This window comes from Sphaeramia orbicularis, chromosome 1, assembly GCF_902148855.1.
Source record: "Sphaeramia orbicularis chromosome 1, fSphaOr1.1, whole genome shotgun sequence".
Taxonomy (NCBI): Eukaryota; Metazoa; Chordata; class Actinopteri; order Kurtiformes; family Apogonidae; genus Sphaeramia; species Sphaeramia orbicularis.
Genome location: NC_043957.1, coordinates 57,490,142 through 57,517,695, shown reverse-complemented (window position 1 = coordinate 57,517,695; position 27,554 = coordinate 57,490,142). Strand labels below are relative to the sequence as shown.

The following is a 27,554-nucleotide window of genomic DNA, read 5'->3' as shown; positions in this document are numbered from 1 at the left end:
CAGTCATTACCAACAGACGAGGACCCTCAGTCCAGAGGAATGAAGACTGGACCATCTCCACAGAGCCAGACACTGACACCCCTGAACAACCTGAAACTCCATGGTTCCATTGAAGGAAAAAGCCCCCAGATCATGATGGAGCCTCCTCCACTGCGTAGAAAACACGTGGGATCTCCTATTAAATTTTTTAAAATAAAAATGTGTCAAGTGCATTTTTGTAATAAATTTCTGAAATTGTAATAACTTCCTTTTTTTTTTTTTTTTTTAATGTAATAACATGGTTCATTATGTAATAACAATTCAAACTGATATAATTTCAGAGCAATTTAGAAGAAATTAGTCACAGGAGCTCCAGGTAATGTAATCAGAACTTTAATCACGCAGTTTAAAGATCAATTTAGCACATTACATTTTCCTGAAAAAAAAAAATGTGTCAAGTGCATTTGTATGTAATAAATTTCTCAGATTGTAATAACTTACTACATAATTTGAAAAAATTTACTACATAATGCATTGAGGTAGTTTATTACAAAATGCGTCAGTTTATTACATAATGCGGCTTTACTACAAGATGACGTGACATTCTTATTACATTTTGAACTTTTATTACATAATGGGAATTTATTACATAATGCGGCTCAACAAGGTGCAGGAGACTTTTGTGACCAATTTTTCATCAAATCTGTCAAACCTCAGTCATATCCTCAGTATCATGAATCTGTAAGTCTGTCTGTCATTACTCAGCTGAATCTCTTGCATTAGGGTGAACAATTTGGACGTGCCATCCACCAGAAACAGACCATGTGTTTACTAACAGAGTTGGGAGGGAACTCGGGCGTCTTCAGAATTTTTTCGCGACATGCATTGTGGGAAGCGAAGGCTCGTGCGGCTGCCTGACAGCGGCAGCGGCAGGGCGACCATATGATATTATATGGATGAAACAAACACGATGCAGAAACGGCTGAAACACGGAAATGGCTGGAGGAATATGCATAGAGGGAAGGGAGCTCCTGCTGTTTCCGCGTCGTGTCTGCCAGACAGCGGCGCGAACCGGCGTTCCCCACAATGATGTCCGAGTTCCCTCCCGCCTCTGTCTGTAAACACACAGTTTGTTTCTGGTGGATGGCATTTCCAAATTGTTCACTGTAATGCAAGAGATTCAGGTGAGTAATGACAGACTTACAGATTCATGATACTGAGGATATGACTGAGGTTAGACAGATTTGATGGAAAAATTGCTCACGAAAGTCTCCCGCACCTTTAATTTGGGTCAAGGATTATTCTGTGTCTTCACAGACAGCCAATCAGATCCTCCGGCTCAGCGCCAGTGAAAATATTTTGGGTCTACCACATGACTTATTTGTCCCATAACCCTCAGGATCTTTTAAGAAATGTAACATGACTCTTACTGCGTCTGAACTCTGCAGTGACGGTGCACTGTGAGAGGTTTTGCTTGTGCAGCTCAACAATCCTGCAACGTCCAAAGACAGAAAGCCTTTTTACTGGGTATTGTCATCAGTTGGTCGTACGTCCAAACAAAACCATCATAATGCACTGATAAGTCAGGCCACTGGGGCAGTATTGCACCTGATAAGTCAGGCTGAGGGTTTTCAAATGTGCGTACGTTGTGTTTACCTTTGTCATCAGGAGATCATGACAGTGTGAACACCTGAAACAGTGACGTGAAAGGCAGACGTTTGTGCAGATTGTGTCGTTTTAAGGCTGTGGTCTTAAACTTTTGATCAGCTGATGAACAACCTGTTGGAGTTCAAATGCATTTTCAACTAGAAAAGCACTCGGAGAGCGCAGACCTCCGCCAAGGCAGATCAGTCCCCCCCCGATCACCACCAAAATTTAATCATTTGTTCCTTGTGCCATTATCAACATTTCCTGAAATTTTCATCCAAATCTGTCTATAACTTTTTGAGTTATCTTGCACACAGACAGACAAACAGACAGACGGACAGACAGACAGACAGACAGACAGACAGACAGACACCGGCAAAAACAGAACCTCCTTGGCAGAGGTAATAAATAGTCTACTCTCCTGATAGGCTCATTGGTTAATCTAAACTGCCCATAGCTGTGAATGTGACAGTGATTGTTTGTCAGCTCTGTGATGAACTGGTGACATGTCCAGGGTGTACCCCACCTTCACCCTTAGGTAGCTGGGATAGGCTCCAAGCGACCCTAGTGAGGATAAAGCAGGTTCAGAAAATGAATGAATGAATGTCCCCGCTCCTCTTTTCATGTCTTGCTCCAGTTTCTTCTTTTTGCATTTTGAAGCCCTACTTCCAACCTGATTAAGATCCACCTTTGGAAAATGTGAATTCTTGTCAATTCTTTCCTGGTCTTAAGATTTTGCTCGCGAGTGTATTCTTTTGGAGGTACAGTGATTCAGAAGGAGGTGCTAGCATGGCAGAGGAGACGACTGAGGCAGAGTTAGGAAAGGAGGAGGTGTTTTATTATCACTCCTCCACTGCGTCCTCCTGCAGTCCAGTCACTCACTCAGTGTGTGTTTCTGCTCTGAGTGCTCTATTATAAGACCACCTGCTTCCTTTTAAATATCTCATCACTTCCTGCGTGCACTCAGCAAACGCGCTCACTGCATTAGCTGTAGAGTAGAAACAAGTGTGTGTTGTGTGTGTAGCTAGCTTTGCAAATAAATCACTGCAGCGCTCTCAGCTAAAGCAGCTAAAACACACTGTCCTGTGTGTGTGGGTGTATGGGTGGTGTTTGTGTTGCTTGTGTTTCCAGGATGCTCACATTAAGCCTCTACCAGCTTCTATCATTTTAATGAATAATTAATGTGTGGCTGTAAAATTTATTACATCGGGGTAGCTTGTGAGACTGTGCTTTTTTTGCAGGTATGGTATGTTTTAGTGTTACACAATCATCAAACCGCTATAGGATTGGTCTCATAAATTAATGTCACTCCTTTTTTTTTCAAAGAAGAAAAAAAAAAAACAACATTCCCAGCAATTACATTGTACTCTGATATCCCCAGTGGAAAAGAAAACAAAAGAAAGCTGCCATGGTGATTTTCATGGTAATTTGTGGGATTACAATATGCTAATGTGATAATTACAGTGGATGCTTGGCATTAATCAGCCTCTGCTGGCAATGTTGTCGTATTCTCCGTTAGGATTACTACATTTTCCTCACGTGTCTTTCAGCAGACGGAGCTCCTCTTTGGCTGACACACTGAAACCACTTTAGAAATGCGGGCCTGCTTTGTTTGCGGTGTCTGTCTCTGCAAGCGACTCCACATTCTCCTCATTAGATAGAGCGAAAGCTAGCGGAGGAATTATGTTACATGAAGATTGGCACAGATCCATCCACAACAGCAACAATCAGGCTCCCACTCATGCCTGTGAGCTGAACTCTCGAAGAGAAATGAAATATGCATGCCAATAGAATAAAATGACACACATAGTTGCACACACGTCATGCCATTTCCCTCATTAATTAAAATTTTTCTTCTCTGCTTTTTAATACCATGATTTATTCATGTTTGTTCTGAGCTCCTTATACAGCAGTACTGTAAATACATAATGTCTCACACTGAGATCTGAGCTTCAGCTTCTGCTCCGTCGACTTATTATAGAGTCAGCTAATGAGTTATTGGACTAGCAGAGAGCAGCCAGGGTGTGCAGTATATACAGCTGGCATTACATAAATCTACAACGCCTCATCACAAGCCTTTTTTGCAGTTTAATTTTTCTTAGCTGAGAACCACACCAAGCGTGTGAATCACTGAATGGGATTTTCTTGGCTGTGACACAAGAGATGTTTCAAATGCTGTAGACTTGTGTTTTGGTTCCGGTTCGGTTGTGTTTCCCGTGCAGCCGTCAGGTAATTTGTCATATTTGGGTTCCCATCTCATCTTGTAATTGACTCGGCCCCCCAGGGCCCAGAATACTGTTGTCTGTTCTCAGTGCGGGCCTCGGGTACAGTAGTTTGGGCTTACCCTGCCTTGCATCAGATACTGAACATCAGCATCAACACTGAGAGCCAGCAGACATGTGGTGTAGCAGCGCTCTGTCTGCGCTTTAAGGCTTCAAGTGTACAGTGTTGGATGTAGAAGCTGCAGATCACACTGCTCTGCCCTCACACACACCCTGACCTACAGGGGCTGCTCAAGAAGACATGTTCCCTTAGTAGTGTTTTGTCTACTGTGACCTTATTAGTTCAAGGAATGTTAAGTATGGTCCATAATCAAGCACAAATGCCCTGTCCTGGTGATTTCTGTCCACTATGAAACAAACAACCATCTCAGTCAGTCTCACCGTCTCTGTAAATCTAGTGTTCTACCATATAACCACATAATGGTAATTAACCACATAGTTTTAATTACACACAACAATATTTTTGCATACTTATCTAGGTATATCTGTTAAAAAAAAAAACAACAACAACTCTCTCTCTCTCTCTCCATATATATATATATATACACACACACACACACACACACACACACATAGTTTTTTGGTTTTTTTTCCTGGTCCCTCCAAAGCTCACCAGGAACCCACTCAAACTCTCAGACCCTCCCCACACACATGCTTTTGTATAAAACTGTATAAAACAGCAGATTCAATCTGAACCAACTCAAGCGCTCGTTTATTCAATCATAATAAACGATATCCAAACAAAATCCTCAGTGAGCAGCATAAATCCCACAACACACTAAATATTTCGCTATCCACAATCAAAGCATGCATCACATGTCGGAGTTCTCCTCCATGCTGTCCTCAGTGAATCCACTACTTTGGTTTGGGTCTCATTGTACAGTTCAGGAACTGCTTTCTGGGCAAAATACTTTTGGTTCTGAAGTTTGTATCTGGGCTCCGGTGTCTGCATCAGAGCACGACAGCCGTTTCCAAACGCTAACTTTTAAACCCGCGGGGTGAATCTGACGCTCTGTAACTGGAGCCGAACAGAGCTGGTTTTACTGTGTTCCCCCTGGTCCGTTCCTGGTCTGAACATTTTTGAGTCGTTATTAAATCGTCCTGTCGTATCGCAATGACTCTAGTAATCAATGTATTGGCACACCCCTAGTGTATATGTATATATGTTATATGTGTATATGTATGTGTGTGTGTGTGTGTGTATATATATACATATATATATATATATATATATATATATATATATATATATATAATTTTTATTATTTTTTTGTAGTCTTGATGATTTCTTTCCTGCTTTTTATTATACTTGCACAGACCAACTGATTAATAAAGTATTCTGATAACAATAGAACAACATGAAAATGACATAAAAAGCACAAGATGAAAGTGATGTAAAAGAGCTGCACCAAGACCAAGGTACGAAAAAGCAATACTGAATACGAATTTGGATCACAGATTATAGTTATCGCCATATAAAAATACTTAGCAACTATCATGATATCTCCTTTTCTAAATCAGCTAATTCTAAGGAAACACAAAATGACTCATATTTCCACATGATTACATACTCGATAGGACCTACCTGAAACACACTGGACTTACAGTGCCGCTGTGCGCTCTTCTATTTGTTCTTAAGGAACTAAGTACTTGCATGTACTTGCCAGAGCTTTATAGTGTTGGAACGCTATGACAGTTTGAGGATTTCATACGCCCACCTCTCCTGCTCAGCCTCAAATGGTTGGAGCTCCACAAGTGTTTGCAAACACAGAAACACATTAGAGTTTCAGCCCTGGAAAAAAAACTTTTCACCTCAAGTAAACAACTGTCCGGTGTTTAGACTCTCTCTTATAATTCCACTTTTCAGTTTAGCCTCATTCCCATGCTCAGAGATGCTATACTTTAGTTGTTTATGAAAACTAAAATCTGGTCCGGTCTGACCAGTGGTCCAAAAATAAAGAAATGATAAGACGTTATTGATTTTTCTTCTGTAAGTCTTAACTTTGCCTCAGTTAGATACAGGCTTTTCATGCACAGTGGTCACTCCAGTTCACATCTATCCAAAGCTGTTCTCTTGTATATGCATGAGTTTTGTTGTTTTGGTTGCACACTAGATGCTTTTGCATCATCCCATACGGTGCTACCTATTGGCCAATTGTAGGAAGTGCATTTCATTTTTTAAGTCATAACCAAGATGGCCGACAGGAAGTCAGAAAGGCTGAATATCCCAGGAACATCTTGTAAATCCTTCCATAGCAGGACACCCTTGAAGGTACAAAAATATGCTAGTATCAAGTAATCTAAGGATTAATATTGTTGATAAAAATCCCACATATTTGTTTTATATTGGAAGAAATTTGCAATTAATCCCATGTCGACTAAACTGGACGACATGTATCCCTGGTTATATTTCAACTGGAATTCATATCATTACTGTAACTTTGCTGTTCTTGATAAACTTGATCTGCTCTAACGAGTTTTTAGTGGAAATCAATTGATAATTGTTATTAGAGTGTAATTAAGTTTTTTTTAACAAAGTTGGGTTTTTGCATATTATCTTCATAAAGTAACAACAAGTATTTGAATATGTTAAAATGTGAGAAAACATCAGATTAGCAGCATTAAAAATGTTTTTATTTCCTAGTTTTTACACAGTTGGTCATTTTCTGATACCGGTTTGTTAAATACATATTTCTTTGCTTCAAAAGTGAAACTCATGGTGTCCAGCTGAGTAACTCCATGAAAAATAGGTTCATAAAAAACACAACAACCCCCCCCCCCAAAACAAAACAAAAAAAAACAGCTACACTGTTTTTTTATGCCTAAAGAGGAATAAAGACTCTCAAGAAAAAAAGTCTTGACTAAGGTTCTCATAATTCATGCATGAAAAGGTTAAGATTCATCATTTTCTTATCAGTGAAACTTGTAGGCTGTTCTAAAGTCCTACAGTTATATACATCGTAACATTCTCTAGTATTTGATATTGGGTCTAACCTTAATAGAACTTAAATGTTCATTTGAGTGAATGCAGCTTCCTCTCATTTTGATTTTTCTTTTACAAATCATACAGACAGAAGATATTGGAACAAGTAGTGTTGACGTTCCTGGGGTCAGTCTTGGTTTGAACTGAAGTGAGGGGAAGCTCAACATCACATCTGATTTATTTTTTTTCATTGTGATTAGAAAAAAATCATTCTAACCTTTCTTTAAATGTAAAACTTTTGGCCGATTCTTGATTTGTCTTCCCACAGACTTGTTTATTCTGCCTACTCACTGGCAACAGGAGATATTGTAGAGCATTAGCTGTCTTTAACACCCATCTAATTTATTTAGCGTACACTGAAGGATGCAGCTAATGCAGTGTGGATTTGTTCGAGAATGGGGGGTTCAGGACGTAGGGTGACAAATTGCTGCTCCTGAAGTACATTTTTACTCATGATAAACACTTAGTAGACAGGCAGGACACACAGAGCTGTGTAACTAAATTCTATAAAGTTGGATTCATTGGTCGTGAAATAAATACAACATTCTGCAGTTCAACTCACTCACTTGGGTGAGAACCTGCACTTGTATGAAACGCTGAGTTTGAAAAGACATCATCAAATAGGTTTGTATGTTTCCTCAGTCTTACCCTAGGGCTTTATGTAAGTAAATAAGTAAGTAAAGCTTTATTTATATAGCACTTTTTAAAACAACATGTTACAAAGTTTTTCACATAAAGAAGAGATCGATCAAATCAAATCAAATTTTAAGCCAATTTACAGAAACCCAACAGAATCCTCCAGGAGCAAACACTTCTGACTGGTGACAGTGGCGAGAAAAAAACTTCCCTTTAACAGCAGAAACCTGGAGCAGACCCCGACTCCTGAAGGATGGCCGTCTGCCTTGGCCAGTTGGGGTTAAAGCGAGAAAGTAAAGGAGGAGAAAAGAGAGAGCAATAGAGATAGAGAGAGTCTGGGGGAGAGGGGGAGGTAGGGGAGGCGCATGCACAGATAACTGAATTAGAACATCTATGGAACAGTATAATAAACGCTATCGTAACTATATGGATAAGCGAGTGATGACACTGATGGTGGAGAGAGGCAGGACCACAGCAGCAGGTCCGGAGATGATCTTAGGAAAACCAGCGATGATCCTGGGAAAACCTGTGAGGCGATAAAGCACAGAGACTCCAGGGAAGAAGTCTAGTCAGTAACATGAATTCACTGGGGCGTAAACAGAAGAGATTTAATGAAATGCTTGTTTATAAAAGTGAGTTTTTAAGAGTCACTTGAAGGTGTCTATAGAATCTGATGATCTGATGTAATGGGGAAGACTATTCCAGAGGGTTGGGGCCAGAATTGCAAAAGCACGGTCACCTTTTGTTGAGAAGTTGGAGCGGGGATGGATAGGAGGTTAAGGTATGTGCTGACTTTGAGTGTTATGTCGCTTTTCCACCACGTGGAACCGGCTCGACTCGACTCGGGTACCAGGTCCTATTCCTGGAGACCGTTTCCATTACAGGATACTACCCACTTTACAGTACCTGGACATCATAGTGATGCGGTGCATTACTTCTGTGTCGTCTGCTCAGAGAGTCACTGATAAACTCGCTCGTTGCGTGTTGTCTCGTCAAGCTCATGCTGAATTTTTACATCGCCCACCAAAGACTGAATCTCCTGTTTGAACGGTGTTGGCCAAAAATATGACTTGGGCAATTATGCTATGAGGTTAATGCTATATTTTTTCACCAAACTTACTAGAATATAGAAGAATAGAAGAAGAATAGCCTTTATTGTCATTGTGCAAAAAAGCAAACAATGAAATTGGAGTGGTACTTCCATAGCAGTTATATCCTGAAGTTGTACCTTTTCCTTTTTTTCTGTCGTTTGTCCATTTGTCTCTGTAATTCTGTTTGTAATCAGGTTCTTTTCGGGGGCTGAACTACAAAATTTTTATTTTTTTTTTACTAAACTGCTTGCAAACTTCTTAGCTCCTCTGTTCCCCTACAATGAACTAACGTCACTGAAATTGACCACTTTTAGGTTTTGTGATTTCTGTGTCACCTTCTGAAGAGTTTCGCCTGACATGAGTCTTGCACCGTTTTTACTTTGGGCTAAATGTAATGTTAGTCTATTTTCATTAGCTTTAGTTTCAGAATCAGCTGCCAAAATTAACCAAATCAGGTACTTGCCAATGTAACAAAATTGCTCCAGTTTTCTTATTTCCTCAGATGTAATCTGATCAGGTTTCTCTTTTTTCTCTCCTAAATTAGATTATACATGTGTGGGGGTGTTGTAAAGTAGGTGTGATTTTCCCCTCTGGCTGCTTGTAGTAATGGTGGGGGCTGTTAATTAAAAAAAACCTGAAAAAAGCCAACACGATGCAGTGATTGTTCTGAATAAAAAAGACTTTGCCGAAAAGAGGTTATAATGATAATAATATAATAATCTCCCATCCTAATGCAGCCCTTCCTTAAATTAGGCAGGGCTGCAAAATACAAGAAACCGCAGCAGACAGCTATGATAAAGAGAATCTTGGATTGCTGCCTCCATTAAGACCCACAGCTCATTAAAGTGTACTCAACGAAAGACAGAAACCATATTGAACTCCCAACAAACAAATCAACAGTACAACAGCAAAATGAGAACATAAATAGTCGTGAGCTCCAGATATAATTAAAGTTTTACATCACATACAAGCGCATTCCATTTTTCAACAACTGCAAGTATTGACTGAGCGTCGGTAATAGTGTTTTTAGAACAGACATGAGGACTGTTTACCACCGAAGACCACTTGCTAAGGAGGTGAGCAAAAGGAATATTTCCTCGTTGGAATCAATAAACTATCAAGTTATCATTACAGTCTCAAAATGTCTCAGACAGCATGTCGATTGAAATGTTTTTCTTTTTCCGGAAGGTGGTAAATGTGCAAAAAGCCTCAGTTTGCATCTCATTTGGTGAGGTATTCTTCCCATTTTTTTTTTGCATCGGTGGGAATATTGAAGCTTTTATTGCACTCCCCATGTCGTCCATAATGTCAGTAAAATGTGTTGTAGCTTTTATTGTTTTTTCTTTTGCCAACTCTATGTGGAGAATAGTCAGTTTAGATTTTTTTTTGGAGAAATTTTCCACAAATATGGGCAGGATCCAAAAAAGAAGAATAAGTTTCACAGTTAAGCACAGGCGCACTCCAGGAAAAAACAATAAGTGGAGTTAAGAGTCTGTTGGTGCGTTGACAACTGATCAGATGAATAATAGATATTTAGCAGAAAAGTTTTGGAGCAGCAGTGGAATGAATCCAAAAGTGACGGCTTTCAGCTTTAATGACAACAGACGAACAGGCTTGTGTAGGAGGTTAGAGGGTGCTAATGCTTTCACCTGTTGCCTTTGCTGGACATGTGCACAAACTCACACTTAGACTTTAGATAATTTAGTTGAAGTGTAGAAGAAAAAAAAAAGAAAAAAGAAAAGATTCCTGTTTTTTTCTTTTCTTTTCAGTTTGCTTCTTATTGTCGTTATTCTTTGTGCATATTTGCTTCTTTTCTTCTCTGAATATCTGTCTCTATTATTCTGAAATTTTGTGTCCCTCCAGTACAACGTAATAGCAGGCTTTTGTTACAGCGCTAAATTCAGTTTCTGGATACTATAATACCAGAGTAAACAAGAAAAAAATGCTTCAAGCAGTCAACACTGATGAAATGACACACTTCCATATTTCAAATGGCAGCGGCTTCGCTCAAACCTGTTTTTCTATTAAAGTCTGTCAACAAATGGTGTTTTCACAAAGCACTGTGGGTGTTACAGACAAACACTGACCACAAACAAGCTTTCCTACTATGTTAAAGCTACAACGTATCTGTCACCTGGATCCTTGCCTGTTTCCTTTTGTCAAAATCATGACTTCAACCATCAGTTAGCACTTGCATAACTCTGAAACCTCCCTTCCTCCTACACTCTAAAAAATGATATGTTGGCTCAACGTAAAAAAATTGATGTAACATTTTCCATTAATCTTTTTAAGTTATTTCAACTTGGCCATAATTGTGTTAATGTCACAAGACTTCTCTAGTTCGGCAAACTCTATCACTTAAGTACAAACAACATGATTTGCTTTGTACTCCATGAGCTTAATTAAGTCGAACTAACTTAGTTTTAATTGTGTAAAAACTACTCCATTTAGTTATACTGACTTAGCTTTTTACTTTTATTTTACTCAACAATGTCCATGCAAGTAGTTAGCTTAGCTTTTTGAGTAGGCCTAACTTATTTCTGAACATCATGACATGATTACACATTGAACATCTGAATTCATGATCAATCTGTTCATTAAACCACCATGTATCCCATTTGCCAGAACTAACTACATGTTGTCATTTCATTAACACACAAGACTACCATGTCCATAGCTTACATAAGACTTAACTGTACTTCTTAGGCCATATGAAGAGTTACATTGAACTAGATGAGCACAATTGTCGATTAACAGGAAAGGCCTGGTTTGGCCTAAGGCTCTACTCATGGTGCAGTTCTATAAAAATACAAAAATAAACACAAGAAGGACAATAAACATTAGCATGCATACATTTAATCCAAATTAACACCAACACCACAACCCTGCAGAACCCCTGTACATAAAATAACACATTTTCAACAATATACCCAATACCCACAATGCAATGCGGCAAGCACACCACAATATATACTACAATTTTAAATTAGAAAGGAGCAAAACGTGTATTATTCAGTCCTTGCACAATTAAAACTACTGTTGCAGAAATTCAGTGCCAGTTAATAACCATAACACCATTCGGCTTCCGTAAAGCAAAATCTAACAAGACTAATGTTACGGTCGAATTGCTATGTCAGTTAGCTAAAAGTCTTACGTTACTAGCTTAAACGTTCCCACTTCTAGCTGAGGAAAAGACTTTAGTGTGGTGTAACAACAGTTTCTTGTCGTTCGTGTTGATAGTTATTAGCTGTTGTGAATAAAACAAAGCTAAATTATTCTTTTCAAGCCTTAAAATTGAATAAAGTTCTGTACAAAATCGTGTTTCTCCCTTTTCTTTCTGTGCTTCCCCCCATTTTTTGTGGCAGGTATGTACAATCTTTCAGTAAAACATGTCCAGGGACGTCAGCTTTGTACTCAGCTTTTAGAGGAAGTTTACAAGGTTTTTAAGCTGTACTAACTTAATATACTTCTTTAAGTTAAAGGTAGAAATGTCTGTTCAAAATCGATATGTTACTAAGTTAAGACTGTTTTCCTTGTTTTTCATTTAGACCGACTCAATAAAATAACTTATCAACTGATTACAGTGCATACATGTAATAAACTTAATTTTTTAAGCAGAAAAAGCTCTTGATTTCAAACTTAACTTACTAACCCCATGAATTATTTTTTAGAGTGTATGACCAGTCTCAGTGGCTTTGGCAGGATAAAATAAACCTTGACTGGACACTCGAACAACTGCTGTGACTACGATATAGAATGAGACGACACTATTTATGGGACATTTAGGTGCTTTAATGGTTTCCTCTGATGTTTTAACTCAAAACTCCTCCCACTCTTTTTCGAATGTGCAAATGAAGTCATTTATATGTATAAGCTTTGTTTTTTTTTTTGTTTTGTTTTTTTTATTTTCCATGACTTCTTACTGCCTGTTTTATTTCTAAGGACTAAGATTACTTTGTCTTGTTGCATATTCGAAATAAACTAAACTAAAAAAAATACAGAAAAACTATATTATGCCTATAGTATATTTATATTTGGGAAATAGCTCAACAATGTCATAAAGAAACATGTTGTCTAATGAAGTCATACATTTTCAGTTATGTAAATAGCAGACAACACCAATACTTATTTTCAGAAAACATTTTAAAAATTAGGATTTGGACAGGGATTTCAGAAACTTGAGTACAACACAAGTGACTGTATGATATGTATGTATGATATGAATAACCTGTGATGTAACTCTGCGTAAAACACCTAGTGCCACCTGTACTGGGCCAATTCAAAGTGAATATTATGTTTGTGGAGTTGGATAATCTAACTACAGTGAATACTTTACCCCACTCTATAGAAACTACCAACTTGCACATTGTATACGCGTTCATCTTAAATATACAGACGTGTGATTTTTGACAACTATTTCTCCGCTCTAGCTGGATTCAAAGCCTGACAAATGTACGACATGTTTGCATAGTTCTAAACATCCTACTCCACAGCTAAATACCTTGTTTCTGTGTGTCCAGGTTGCAGCCATCAATCCCAGCCACCCCCTGGCCCAGATGCCGCTGCCCCCTTCCATGAAGAACTGCATCCAGCTGGCGGCATGTGAAGCCAGTGAACTGCTGCCTATGAACCCCGACCTCCCCGCTGACCTGTTCACCTCCTGCCTCACCACGCCCATCAAGATCGCCCTTCGATGGTAACGTCTCTCTGTCACACACGTTCTTTAAAACCATTTTTCATTAGTTTGGAACAGCCGATAGATTTCGTTTCTGCTCGGAAGTCTCCAAAGTAGGGATGCTCTGATACCGATACCGATACCAGTATCGGGCGTCGGCTCCGATACTCAGTGTGTGTACTCGTACTCGTAAAAGTAATCCGATACAAATGCACCGTTACCACTTATGGCCGTGTGACATTCCCAGTTCAGTGCAGCAGGTACACGGCGGTGGAATAATGCGTGTGAGTGTGAAGAGTGTGGAGATTTTTCAAAATAAGTGACGGTGATAAAAGTAACGCTGACTGTAAGTAACGTTAAAGACAGACAGATACGGACACAGCATTCTGTCCATCCTCTGCATACATTCCATCCGTTTTCCAGGTGCTGGTGGAGACACAGAATACCACCAGGAGTACGGAGCGGTGTGGACCGCTGCCAGCGGAAGTGAAAACGAAACTTATCACTCATTTGTCTTTTCTCTTCCTGCTGAAGCTAAGCTGTTAAACCTTACCAGCGAAAACGCTGCAGTATTAGTATCACATTAGTGTTGCCTCTGTCGTCTCCAGGTTTGTTATTACTGATTTTCTTCTTCTTCTTCTCAAAAAAAACTTTACCCTTCTTCATGGTATTTGTCGAGTATGGTTAATTCAGAGCAGCGCCCCCTGGTGGATTAATTGAGAAACGCTCATTTCAACACATTAAATGTCAGTAGCAGCACTTTTTTTCCAGTCAGACTAATGACAACGACAATAAAGCACATTTACAAAAGGAACTAAGAACTGGAATGGGATTATTAAGGACTCGTATCGGTACTCGGTATCGGCAAGTACTCAAATGTAAGTATTCATACTCGGTCTGGAAAAAAGTGGTATCGGTGCATCCCTACTCCAAAGTCAGCATTAACCAGTTTCTACAATGGAATTTCACAAGGTTATGATATGATGTGTCCTAAAATGTCGTAAGATTATGGATTAATGCTGTATTTTGAACTGCGGAAGATTCATATGCGCTTACATACAGTTAAAGTGCTGTGATAAAAGTGTGTTGTTTTATTAAGGTTATAATGACCATACATAGGCCTGGGCGATATGGCCTAAAAAATAAAATCTCCGATTTTTTTTCACAAAAATTCGATTTACGTTTTTTTCCGATTTTTTTAAAGATACGATACTTTTTAAAGAAAACAGTAAGTACAAATGACAGGGAAAGCACAAAACAAGTTTTGCTTTTATTTTATCAAAAACTTAACAAAAGTAACCCCTATTTCCCTCCAGGAATTAAAGTGCCAGCTGTTTTTTGGTTTTAGAAAACACACTTTGTAGTTTGAAAGAAGGCAGACTTGTTTACATTCATAGTGAGACTTACCGCTCTAGCAAGTTTCTTTCAACAAACGTCAAAGGTTTCTTATTGTTTCGGCTGCCGTTTGCCGAGGGAGCTATAGAGGTCATTTTAGGGTTTTATTTTATTTTATTTTATTTTATTTTTTTGAGTGTACATGTTTTTTGTATTTGGTTGTTGTAGAGACATAAATAAATATGAATTTGTATGCTCTTTACATCCATGTGGAAAAAAAAACCCAAACAAAGCTAAAGGTGAACTAATGCCGCGTTTCCACTACATAGAACCGGCTCGACTCAGCTTGGCTCGACTCGACTTGGGTACCAGGTCCTATTCCTGGAGACCGTTTCCATTACAGGATACTCCCGACTTTACAGTACCTGGACGTCACAGTGATGCGGTGTGTTACTTCCATGTCGTCTGTTCAGAGTTGCTGATAAACTCACTCGTTGCGTGTTGTCTCATCAAACTCATGCTGAATTTTCCATCTGAACCTCCTCGACAAACCATGGTGTAGTTTTATAGGCTGTCATCATGTGGATTAACCTACCGACATATTTACTGTAAACTTCTGCTTCTGTTTTTTGTAAAACGGTGGGTCACAGAAACGACTCTCTGACCAATCAGTGGTCTGCAGTGTTTACACGTCACGTTTTAGTATCTGGTCCCCAGTCCTGGAACCTCAGCAGAGGTGATACCAAAAAACTAGTACCGGGTACCAGATTCCAGGTCCTCTTTTGTAACGGAAACGCAAAAAGGCCGAGTCGAGCCGAGTCGAGTCGGTACCACATAGTGGAAACGCGGCATAAGGCTTTTGAATTCAATAGTATAACGCTGTTTTATGCTGGGAGTTGAATTCTTATTGACATTAGCTAACTCCATTTCTAATGACAATCTCAACTGTATACTAAAATCTACAATTTGCTTTTAGTTTTGAATATCTGCTCACTCTTGAGGTCCTCAGTGCTCAGTTTCTGCAGTTCATGCAGCAGTCTGTAGCTAGCTACCGTTAGCTTCAAATGACAAGATCAAGAACTGCCACACTAAAATGAAACCAATATGGCAGTGCCGTGAAACTGCAGACGGACACTAAAGGTTTCTCCAAAATGCCCTTGACTTGCATTGAACTTCTCTCTAAAAAAATTTTAGGTCAGAAATATTTTTTCCTTGAGTGATTCTCGTTTTGTTTGTTTCATATGGATGTTAATAAGTGTTGTGATGGTCCATCTTTAAATTACCGCTCCATTTATTCATTTTATTTTTTACTTTGATGGACATGCCGCATGAAACTTTTAACGACAGATGTGATTGACAGCTCAGTCACCTGCAGAGTTTCAAAAAATATTTTGCTTGAAAATGTACTCTTAACAAGACCATCAAATGACGGGCATGCAAATATTTGATGACGTTTCTTGTGTTCTTGCAGCTAGGTCCAAAGGGCCAACATGGTGAAACTCCTAGCTTTAAAACAACAGTTCAGAAAAACTAATAGGAGACATCATCGCCTGTCCACTTCTAATGCACAGTCTGTGTGTGCCTTTGAAATACTGTCAGCTAATGTCAACAGTTTGGCTCACAACACAGAGACTCCAATTTGAATTTCATAAAAGCACATGGGGATCTAACACAGAGAAACTTTAAGAGTCACCAAAAGGGACAGCTGTTGGGTCTTCACATTGACCACAACAGATTGTGTACTGGTCATTAATATGTTGGTTCCATTAGCAGCAGACTCAATCAGTGGATGTTGACCGGATGCTCCTGTTAAGCCAGGGCTCTCAAACTCATTTTCTTTCAGGTTCCACATTCAGCCTGATTTGATCTCCAGTGGGCCGGACTAGTAAAATAATAGCAGAATAACCTATAAATAATGACAACTCCAAATTTTGTCTTTGTTTTAGTGCAAAAAAAAAAAAAAACATTAAAATATGAAAATACTTACTTTCATAAACTATCCAAACAAAAAAGATGTGAATAACCTGAAAAAACTAAAATTTCTTAAGAAAATTAAGTGTAATTTTAACAATATTATTTATCGAATTTTCATATATACATGTGTATTATGGATCGGATCTACAAAGACACTAAACCCTGAGTAACAGGCAGAAAATTATTACCTCCGCCAGGAGGTATTGTGATCACTTTGCTTTGTGTGTTAGTTTGTTTGTGTGTGTGTTTGTTTGTTAGCAACTTTACGGGAAAACTATTCCAACCATCTTTACCAAATCTTGCCCACAGATAGGCCTAGGCCCTGGGACCAACCCATTAAATTTTGGTCCCAGTAGGCCAAAGTTCAAGGTCACAGCAAGGTCACAAAATCTACAATTTTCCTATCTGACATCATTGAGCAATTTTCCAAAATTCATAAAAAACTCAAAACGACTCCAATTAGCCTCCAATTGGATCCACCTGTAGCTTAGAACAATATCTTGTATCTGGCACAACATTGTCCACATCCGCTGTGGAATGTGGACTCTGTGGACATTTACATTTAACACTTAAAATCCCATTTACCACACATTTTTCATTAGAACTCAACAAATATTGATTGGAATTGAATCTAATTTGACAGACACATGACTGGTACCAAGCTTCAACTTCTTCTGCTGTATGGAACAACCTGGAAACTGTTGAATTTAACAGAAATAGTCGATCCATACATGCACACCGTTCAGGGTGCTTGGCGGAGGTTTGCGTTCTCTGAACACTTGTTAAAATTGTGCTTAATTTTCTTTAGACATTTCAGGTTGTTCATATTTGTTCAGGTTATTCACATTTTACTGTTACAGGATAGTTTGTAAATGTAAATATTTTCATAGTTTAATGTTATTTTTTTGCACTAAAACAGACAAACATTTCAAGTTGTCATTATTTACAGACATAATGTAATTCTTTTTTTTTTCCACATCAAACCAAGAAGAAAATATGGAGTCATCACTTTTGTAGGTTATTATATTATTATTATTTGACTGTAGATCATATTGGTCTGTATGTGGAACTGGAACTAACATGAGTTCCACAGCCTTAACTGTGGAATTTTTACACTTTGCAAATTCATCCCACGGGCTGCATTGGAACCTTTGGCGGGCCGCATGTTTGAGACCCCTGTGTTAAGCCCTTGTCCATTTGGTTCCGGTGGGAATCATTTTGACGTAACACAAAACAATGGATTAGCCGATAGAAGAAGCTCCATTAATTTATATCAAGTTATGATCAGAAAACTGCAAAGGTAAGACAAAATCTGCAACCATTGCTTCGTAATGTGAATGTTTTCATGTTCTTTTACATCTTGTTCAATGAGTTTTATTGGTAGAGAAATAATATTTACGGTGTTGGATCTGCTTAGTGTTAGCTTAGCGCTGCACAGTTTGTCACATTGGTTTGTTGTTTTATTAAATTATTCCTGATACGCTGGTCTCAGACTGTCAGCTCGGTTTATGTATTTGACCATTATATTGCTTGTTGTTTGGACTGTGTTCTGTTGTCCAACCACTGGTTCTGTTGTGCTTTTAGTTAACGTTCTTCTGGTTATGTGGATGAATACTGTATTTATATCGCTACAAGTGTTGCATAGCATTACCATAGCAACACAGGCAGAACTGTGGCTGCCTCCAGTACCAGGGGGCAAGTGGGCTTATGAGGATGCACAGTGACAAGTCCTGCGATGAGAGTAGCTCCTATCCTTCATTATTCAGCTATGGTGAGGAATATTCAGCTGTGATGAAAGATGTAAAGTGACATCAGTCACAGCCATGCGAGGATGGTGATGATGATCCCTGCAGGGACGTGTCAGTATAGTAGGTGAAAGATATTCAGGCAAAATTAGTTCATTTGGGAGACTGGGTTGATACACTTGCCTGGTGGAAATGTACCACGATGCATCATTTAGAAGGCTGTACTGATGCTGGTTCAAAACACAAACGCATGGGTTGCATCAGTTCGTCAGCTGTGTGGGGTATGCAGTGCATGTGGGGCTTTCATATCCAGGCAAAGGCGGTTGCATCACCTCCCATCCCCTGGCATCCCAAAACACTACAGGAGTGTCATTTCTGTTTAGCATAAGCATGTTTCTCCTTATCCTGTACCCTGTGACTGAAGACTGACCCGAAAGGTGAAGTACACAGTAGAGCCCGACCGATTAATCGGCCGGCAGATTAATCGGGCCGATTATAGCTAATCACCGATTAATCAACATCGGCCAATAGATGAGTTACTAAGGACTATCAGATAATTTTTTTAGTGTATATGAAAAAATGCGTCAGTGTGTTAGTGTTTTCAATTTAGACGATGTTTTCATTAAAAAAAAAAAAAATACAGTTTAGTTTTATTTAGTTTGGACTTTTTTTTCTCTAATTCAGTTAGTTTTGATTCGTTTTTAGAGCAGGTTTGCTAGTTTTTATTAGTTTTGGTTTTTTTCTAAATGCTTAGTTTTAGTTTAGTTTTCGTATTAATTTTAGTTTTGTCGTCTCTTTTCTCTTCTTCTCTGTCGTCGTATTCAAATAAATCCCAGACAGGACTCTGCTGCTTTCTCCCAACTTTAGTCTCCATGTTTCCAGGTAGAGTGGGGACCAGAAGACGACTGGAAACCACAAGTGACGGACCGTTAAATATCATATGGTGCTGCTAGCTAAAATTGCTAGAGTGAAATAAATCGCTTTCGTATCAATCTGACATTGACAAAGACGAAAACGAAGGGAATTTTATCCATAATTTTTATACATTTTAGTTAGTTTTGTAAACACACAATACAGTTTCAGTTAGTTATCGTTTTTTTCTTTTAATTATAGTTTTTATTTATTTCAGGTAACAAAAATGTTTTTTCAGTTCTAGTTTTCGTCATTTCGTTAGTTTTCGGTAAGGATAATAACCTTGCATGAAACATCCAGTCCAGGTGTATAAATCAGGGTATGACCTGCAGTAGATGGAGGTTAATACCTTTGGGTGACGGAATGGACTGGTGTTATGGACAAATCCACATCATGTAAACAATACACTTCAAGAAAGCTAGGTTTTCGAGACAGATAACATTAACTTTTTTGTAATTTCCCCTGGGCTAACCATCAAGCTGCTAACAATAGCTAGGAAGCTAACTGCATGTGCTAACTGCACTTCAGGTCCAGAGCTAAACTACAGTATTTCCCATATGAACAGTTCGCTTGTAAGAACAGTACTACAGGGGGAATGGTGGGGCTGTAATGTGTTTAAATGCATCTCCTGTGATGTAATAATATCTTTAAAATAGAGGAGAGTACCTCATTACTTTGTGCCCAGATCCAGTCTCTATCAACAGTCTGCAGCAGGGTTGTCAGTCATTTGAATTCAGTTCCACATTCAGCTAAATTTGATCTGCAGTGGGCCAAACCAGTAAAATAATTATAGATAGATAGATAGATAGATAGATAGATAGATAGATAGATAGATAGATAGATACTTTATTCATCCCATAGGGAAATTTACAAATAATAAAATAATGTCAACTCCAAACTTTTCTGTTTTAGAGCGAAAAAAGTAAATTTACATTATGAAAAGGTTTACATCTACAAACTGTCCTTTCAAAGTGTAATTTTAAAAATATTCTGCCTCAGTTTATCATTTACACAGGTACGTTATAACTTACAAATCAAAGTGAATTTACAGTACAAACACACAAAACATTGAGTAACAGGCAGAATATTGTTAAAATACTTCTCTTTACATTTCAGGTTTTTCACTTTTTTTTTTTTTTTGCTGAATTGTACTTTGTTTTAGTGTAAATACATGAAAATATTTACATTCACAAAGAGAAAAATTTGAAGCTGACATTATTTATATATCATTATGGTAGTATTTTACCGATTTGACCCACTTGAGATTGAATTGGTCTGAATGTGGAACCTGAACTAAAAGGATTATTAGTATATTAGTGTAATTTTTGCATTTCACAAATTCATCCCAAGGGCCAGACTGGACCCTTTGGCGAGCCGGATTTGGCCCCCGGGCCGCATGTTTGACACCTGTGGTCTACAGATTCCCTTTGGTACCATAACTCATTATGTAACTGTAGTACTCTGTGTGTTTTAATGAACAATTCACCTTTTTCTGACTAAAAGTAGTAAGTTGGTGTCAAATCTTTTTTCAAGTAAAAATTTCTAGGAAATAGGTAACTTTTGTTAAACCTTATTTTTTTAATGGCGTAACTGAGAGCGACAAGTACCCCTCAGGACAAGTCATACAGCGAGTCAAATGTTTCTTTTCTGTCATAATTGTGTAAGAATTTCATTTATCTTCCTGGGCTCTAAATCTCCATTCAGCCATGACCTTCAGCATAATGAGGTCTTAGTGTTATGCCATTAATATTTATACCCCTTACCAACCTCCCATTTCATGGAGAACAAGTTGCTTAAAGCCTGATGGATAATATTGACTGAAGTATTTCTCAGTACCCTCCTGCTTCCAAAAATGGATGTGGCTTCAAAGGGAAAAGTTGGGAGTGACCTTTGTGTTGACAGCTTGGTGTGGTCAAGTTTCAGTGGTTGAAAAAAATAAAGGATGGTCCGCACAGCCTGTGAGCCCCCGAACAATTTATTAAACAAAGTAGTGACGTTTGGGGCCGAGGCCCTTCATCAGACTAAGGACAGATGGAAATACACAGGTGTTTTGTATACAGGCTAATCACAGTATCACGTGACATGTGAAAATACGTCATCTTAGAAAAGCAAAACAAAATTTGAACTTGTCGAACATGCAATTAATCATAAAAAGTCGACAGTCAAATATTCACAAATACAGTGATCCAGCTGCTTATCATACAAATATAAACAGATATTAATCGAGTTTCTTCACATTCATATAAGTGCATGTGACTATACTGTCCATCAGATTGTGGCGATAGAACCACAGCATGTGTGCACAGTTTTCTCATTTACAAATATACAAAAACAAATTTACAAATGTACAAAAACAGAATTACAAAAACAGAAATTATGTTTGAAGCAACGTTGAAATACATTCAAATAGATACATTGATACATTCAGATTTGAATTTATTTCAACGTTGCCTCAAACACAATTTCTGTTTTTGTAATTCTGTTTTTGTAAATTTGTTTTTCAGATTTTGTTTTGCTTTTCTAAGATGACGTATTTTCACATGTCACATGATACTGTGATTAGCCTCTATATAAAAGACCTGCATTTCCATCTTTTCTTAGTCTGACGAAGGGCCTCGGTCCGAAATGTCACTACTTTATACTTTACTTTTTTCTTTTGTTCAGACAAGGTATAGTTTTTAGATGTTAGCTGCTTGACAGTTTTGACTGTGACTGTGAAACTGTCAAGCAGGTAACATCTAAAAACTATACCTTGTCTGAACAAAAGAAAAAAGAAAAGTTTAACTACATAAACAGAAGACAAAATGAACGTCATTAACACTTTCAGTGCCATGGGCCGATTAAATCGGCTTTACGAAAACAACCTGTAAAGTGCCACGGGCCGATCAGATCGGCTTTGGAGAACACGCCATATTTGTGTACAAACAAACCATCCACCCCCATTTCTTTCTCACATTTCGATGACGTTCTTTCTGTGTCCCCCTTTTGAGACCAATCAGACGGGAATTTGAGGTCACGCGACCGAATAATATTTTTATATCTTTTTAATGTTTCTTATTCTCCGGTGTTTCATCAGAGGGAGCCCTCCATGCCGGGGGGCGGCTGTGGACTCCGGGGGCTGTGGCGCCTTCTCTCACTGGGGTCCGCTCCTTTCTGGTGGGTGGGGGTCCCAGTTGGCCCTCTCCCACTAGTTGGGATGCGGGGCTGTGTTGCCGGTGCCTGGTCGCCGGGGTCGGCGGCTGCCTCCTGGTGCGGATGGCTCCCTGAGACAGCGCCTCCTAAACTGATGTTTTACTTTTACTTGTACATTTTTGTTCTGGTCTACCCGTGCTCAGTCAGTCTTCTTAAGTATGTGTGAGCTTGTGGGTTTGCATGTATATGTGTGTGTGTGTGTGTGTGTGCGGGTGAGTGGGTGGGTGTGGGTGGGGGGCGGTACTGATTTTTAAACTGATATGTAAAGCACTTTGTGCTACAGTTTTTAATGTATGAAAAGTGCTATATAAATAAAGATTATTATTATTATTATAAATTATGCAAATTACGATCAATAATGAATCGGCTGCGTCCGGTGCGTTTTGAATCTAATCAGCAATCGGTCGGATGTTACCGAGCGGTTTCCTGCAGGATTCTTCAAATATTATAAAAACGACGCGAAATACTGAAAAACGGCCAAATTCTGTGGCACTTTTAAGGCTTATTAGCCCCTTAACTGTCTGGCACCGAAAGAGTTAACATCACTACTTTGTGTTATAAATTCTTTAGGAGCTCACAGGTTGTGCGGACCTTCTTTAATTTTTTCATCAATTTTTTGGGGATCCTGCACACCGCTCATTTTTTGGATGTGCATGTCGATCACCTCTCTTCCAGTTTCAGTGGTTCACATGAATGAATTTAAGTTGTAGGTTCGTCATGAATCATGGTAAAGTCATTCCTGAAATAAACCGGACTTTGCTAAAGTCCTACTTCAGCTTTAGTGTTGCTGTTTTTGCAGAGTTGTAATCAGCAGTTGTATTCGTGTCTGTGTTCTTGTTAACGTAGTCCTCGTATGTTCTAGTTCTATGTGCACGGCAAATAAAAAATCTGAACAAAATGGCTTCTAGCTAAAAAGCAAGAGTCATTATTTACTGTAACCTTTACTTGCATGACAAAATGGAGCCCACATAATAAACATTTACCATGTGTTGGATTAACCCTTTCATGCATGAATTATGAAAAAAAGGATCTCAATTTTTTTTTTAGATTGATTTTATTAGTAAAATTAGGCTACATTTGAAATGCAGTTTGATTTTTTTTTTTTTTTTTTTTTTTTATATATATGGTTTTATTAAGAAGATATTTAACCTCCTGAGACCCACGAAAGTATAAGTTTGGGCTTTTTTTTAATTAAATAATTGCCTATATTGGAAATATCATGATGCAACAGTTTTTTCAGATGTATTTGGTTTTTTTTTTTGGAATGTCCTTTGCAGTGGACAGTTTTTTTTTTATTTATTAATTTTTGTTTTAAGCTGTGAAACTCTTGTCCCTAAACGTGAACAGTAAACCCATAGCTGAGTCTGAGGAGGTTAACTTTCGGAGATTATAGAGCAGTCCAAATTCTACAGCTAAGATGATCCTTTTGTTCAGTGTATTGCTTAGAGTCCATAGAGACTGCCCCCATGTGGTTTGGAGAATATTGCCTTTAGAACGCTTTGGAAAGTGAGCTGAAACTACATGTCTACAAATGTGGACGTCATGCATGAAAGGGTTAAACCTGTTGCAAAACGGCAGCAGATTGGTGCAGTTAATCTCTTATTGTCGGAACAAAAGCGTTCAAGACATATTGCAGAGAGAACATGCTACATATTTACTGTCTGTACAAACTTTTTTCTGTTTTTATTGGGTTTTTTTAATGCAGGTTATATATTTCCTTTTACTTCCAGTCATATTTTGATACAGAGACTCAGAAAATCATGTAAATTTATTGTAATCTTTAGAAAACAACAACCATAATGGTGGCCCTTCGCACAGTACTGTTACTTGATTATGAAGAATTGGGGGTGTTACAGTTGTAGCCGATGAAAGTTGTTTTGCTGTCACCATACAATCACTGTTTAGGAATTAAAGGTGCGGGAGACTTTCGTGAGTAATTTTTCATCAAATCTGTCAAACCTCAGTCATATCTGACCTCAGTATCATGAATCTGTAAGTCTGTCTGTGATTACTCACCTGAATCTCTTACATTACGGTGAACAATTTCAAAGCGCCATCCACCATAAACAAATACCACGTGTTTACATTCAGAACCCGGAGGTAATTTGGGCATCTTCGGAATTTTTTGTCGCAACATGCATTGTGGGAAAGGGAGGCTCACGCGGCTGCGGCAGCACGTCACGACAAAAAATTCCGACCTGGGTACCTGACACACACCAAGGCTGTAATAGTTTTGGATTTTTCATGATAGTTTAGTTTTATTTAGTTTTGACTTTTTTTCTCTCTAATTCAGTTAGTTTTAATTAGTTTTTAGAGCAGGTTTGCTAGTTTTTATTAGTTTTCGTTATTTTCTAAATGCTTAGTTTTAGTTTAGTTTTAGTCTCTTTGTATCATTTCTCTTCTTCTCTGTCGTCGTATTCAAATAAATCCCAGACAGGACTCTGCTGCTTTCTCCCTTCTTTAGTCTCCATGTTTCCAGGTAGAGTGGGGACCGGAAGACGACTAAACGACAAGTGACAAGAAGTGACGGACCGTGAAGTGTCGTATGGTGCCAGAAGATAAAATTGCTAGAGCAAAATAAATCAATTTCATATGTAATCCGACATTGACAAAGAGGAAAACGAAGGGAATTTTACCCAGAATTTTTATCCGTTTTAGTTAGTTTTGTAAACACACAATACAGTTTCAGTTAGTTATCGTTTTTTTCTTTTAATTATAGTTTTTATTTATTTCAGTTAACGAAAATGTTTTTATAATTCTAGTTTTCGTCATTTCATTAGTTTTCGTTAATAATAATAACCATGACACACACTTATGTCAGCACCACACAGCTATTATATCCTCCTGAGTATTTTTTCATATCTACTATATGTCTCGCAGGGTTAAAAAAAAATTGCATTGTCAGTTGTTTTCCAATATCGTGCAGCACTAAAGGTGGCTTAACTCAAATGTCTGTCACTAACTGTAGGTTGCATGTACTTGAGAGAGCTGCACAAACTTAGTGATGCACTTTGTGACGCAGTGACAGTGGAGTTCTGTGTTCGCGATTAGACTATGGCAGGTCTAATTATGTCGTACCGGGCTGCTCTACATAACTTCTAGGGATGTAACAATTACCGGTATAACGATAAACTGCGGTAAAATTGCAGACGGTTAGTATTACCGTTTAAATTCTAATTATCATGATAATCGTGTTTGATTAGCAAGGAAAACGCCTATGTAAAGATCTGCTTTTAGGTCAAATATTTGAGTATAGCTTTAATTTATTACAATTTAGATTTTCTATACCTAATATTTAGAACCAATATTCACTTTTAAAGTCTTTGAAAAGGTTCTTTAAGCATCTGTGTGTTATTTATGCAATAAATTATATACATTTTTCAAATCGGATTTTATATATATATTTTTTGTGTTTTTTGGCCTTTTATGTTTTTATAGTAGGTTAAAGTGAAAAATAATAGGCAGATGAGATAGATGAAGTTGTGCTGAAAAAACAGATCCCAAACATGGGTATAGTAAACATTTGTTTATATAGTATATAAAGGCAAAATCAAAAGGACTGAAAAACAGCCAAATTCGGCTCAGACCACTAAGGGTTAGTATTTGAATGTTTCTGCAACAGAAAGTGCATTGCGCCAGTTATTTTATTTTATTTATTTTTATTTTTTTAAATACAACTTGGTTAAATTATTTCAGTGTGTGTATAAGTACTTTTTGAACAGTTTGAGCACAATTTCACACTTTCAACAATACCGTGATAATAATGATAATCATGATAATTTTGGTCACAATAATCGTGATAAGAAACTTTCATATGGTTACATCCCTAATAACGTCCATGTTGAAATGCATAAATACATGAAACCGTTAACATACGGCCGGCCAGTGTACAGTCTGTGAGTGAGAAAGACTGCTTCAGTTACCACTGTAGAGTTTACAGGTTATTGTTGAGTTCTTCTATTTTTCCTTTCAGAAATGTTCTTTGCATTTCTGTCAGCTGTCAGACAAATACAGCCGCAGCAGAAAGGACGTTGCCGTTACAGACAGGCATTTAACAACAACAGCAGAAGACTCACAACAGCATCGCCAACAATCAAGAACTGGACTCAACAAAATGCAAGTGACATATAGATTGGCTTTCTGCTCAAGGCCTTACAGGAGGGGGAGGGGGGAGGGGGAGGAGGAGGCGCTGTGTCAGAGGGACATTAATAATTCCAGGCATAGAGTATAGATGCTGCCGATTGTCCTCCTGACAGATTTGGTCGAGAATAACAATATGATTGAGAGCAGTCCCGGTGCACAGAAAACCTCCCTGGCAGAATCAGCGCTCCAGCTGTGGCCTCCTCTCCAGTTATGAACAGGTATCCAAAAAAGCAAGAGCTCCCCATCTTTCCCCATCTCTCCTGTCTTATTATTTTCTAAATAAAGAGATGCCGACCTGTCTCCTCCTTAATTTCACCAAGCCCCGGGGTGAGAAACGAGAAGAAAATGAGTAAGGGATGGGGTGGAGCAGAGCAGGGCAGATGATGGCGATTCACTGATGTTGTGGCTTACCTTAGCTGTAAAACTTTAATAAGATGCATTGAGAGATGGATGATGGGGTTTACAGAGGGGAGGGGAGAGACGGTTGTGCAGAGCCAGGCAGAGGGAGTGCATGTGTACCTTTCATTGCTCAGCTGAGCAGAAAATCATTACTGATGGAGCGCCATCTTCAAGGGATTTCCCGGCTGCCGCGATGGATAGGGAGGGATAGATGAGGTGAGCGTCTGAAAATAGAGAGCGAGGGAACACGACGACACTGGGGGTTTGGAGGGGAAAGGAGGCAAAGAAACAGATGATGAAGGAATGAAAGGAAGGACGTATCTGTATCTGTCTGCGGCTCAGTCTACCGCTTAGGTCCAAAGTAAAAAATCTGAACAACTCTAGACTGCTTGACATGTTGTACAGTAGATCATGACTGCTCTTTATTATTTATTTATCCAGCAGCATATTCGTACACTTATTCGACGGACTGTTACTAAAGTTTAAACAGATACCAGATTTGTCCACAGTATTTTAATCACAACCCACTGAATCTAACCGACATTCAGTACATTCTATTAC

The 27,554-nt window shown here is 38.4% G+C and overlaps 1 protein-coding gene across 4 annotated transcripts in view; it reads left to right on the top strand.

Moving 5' to 3' along the window:
- The window catches only part of rptor (regulatory associated protein of MTOR, complex 1), a 435,324-nt gene that overhangs the window by 137,600 nt on the left and 270,170 nt on the right, over positions 1-27,554 (top strand). For all 4 annotated transcript variants that reach the window (XM_030142949.1, XM_030142930.1, XM_030142940.1 and 1 more), the window contains exon 7: positions 13,139-13,314. In XM_030142949.1, coding sequence (XP_029998809.1) covers positions 13,139-13,314 — 176 coding nt within the window. The remainder of the gene's footprint in view (positions 1-13,138; positions 13,315-27,554) is intronic.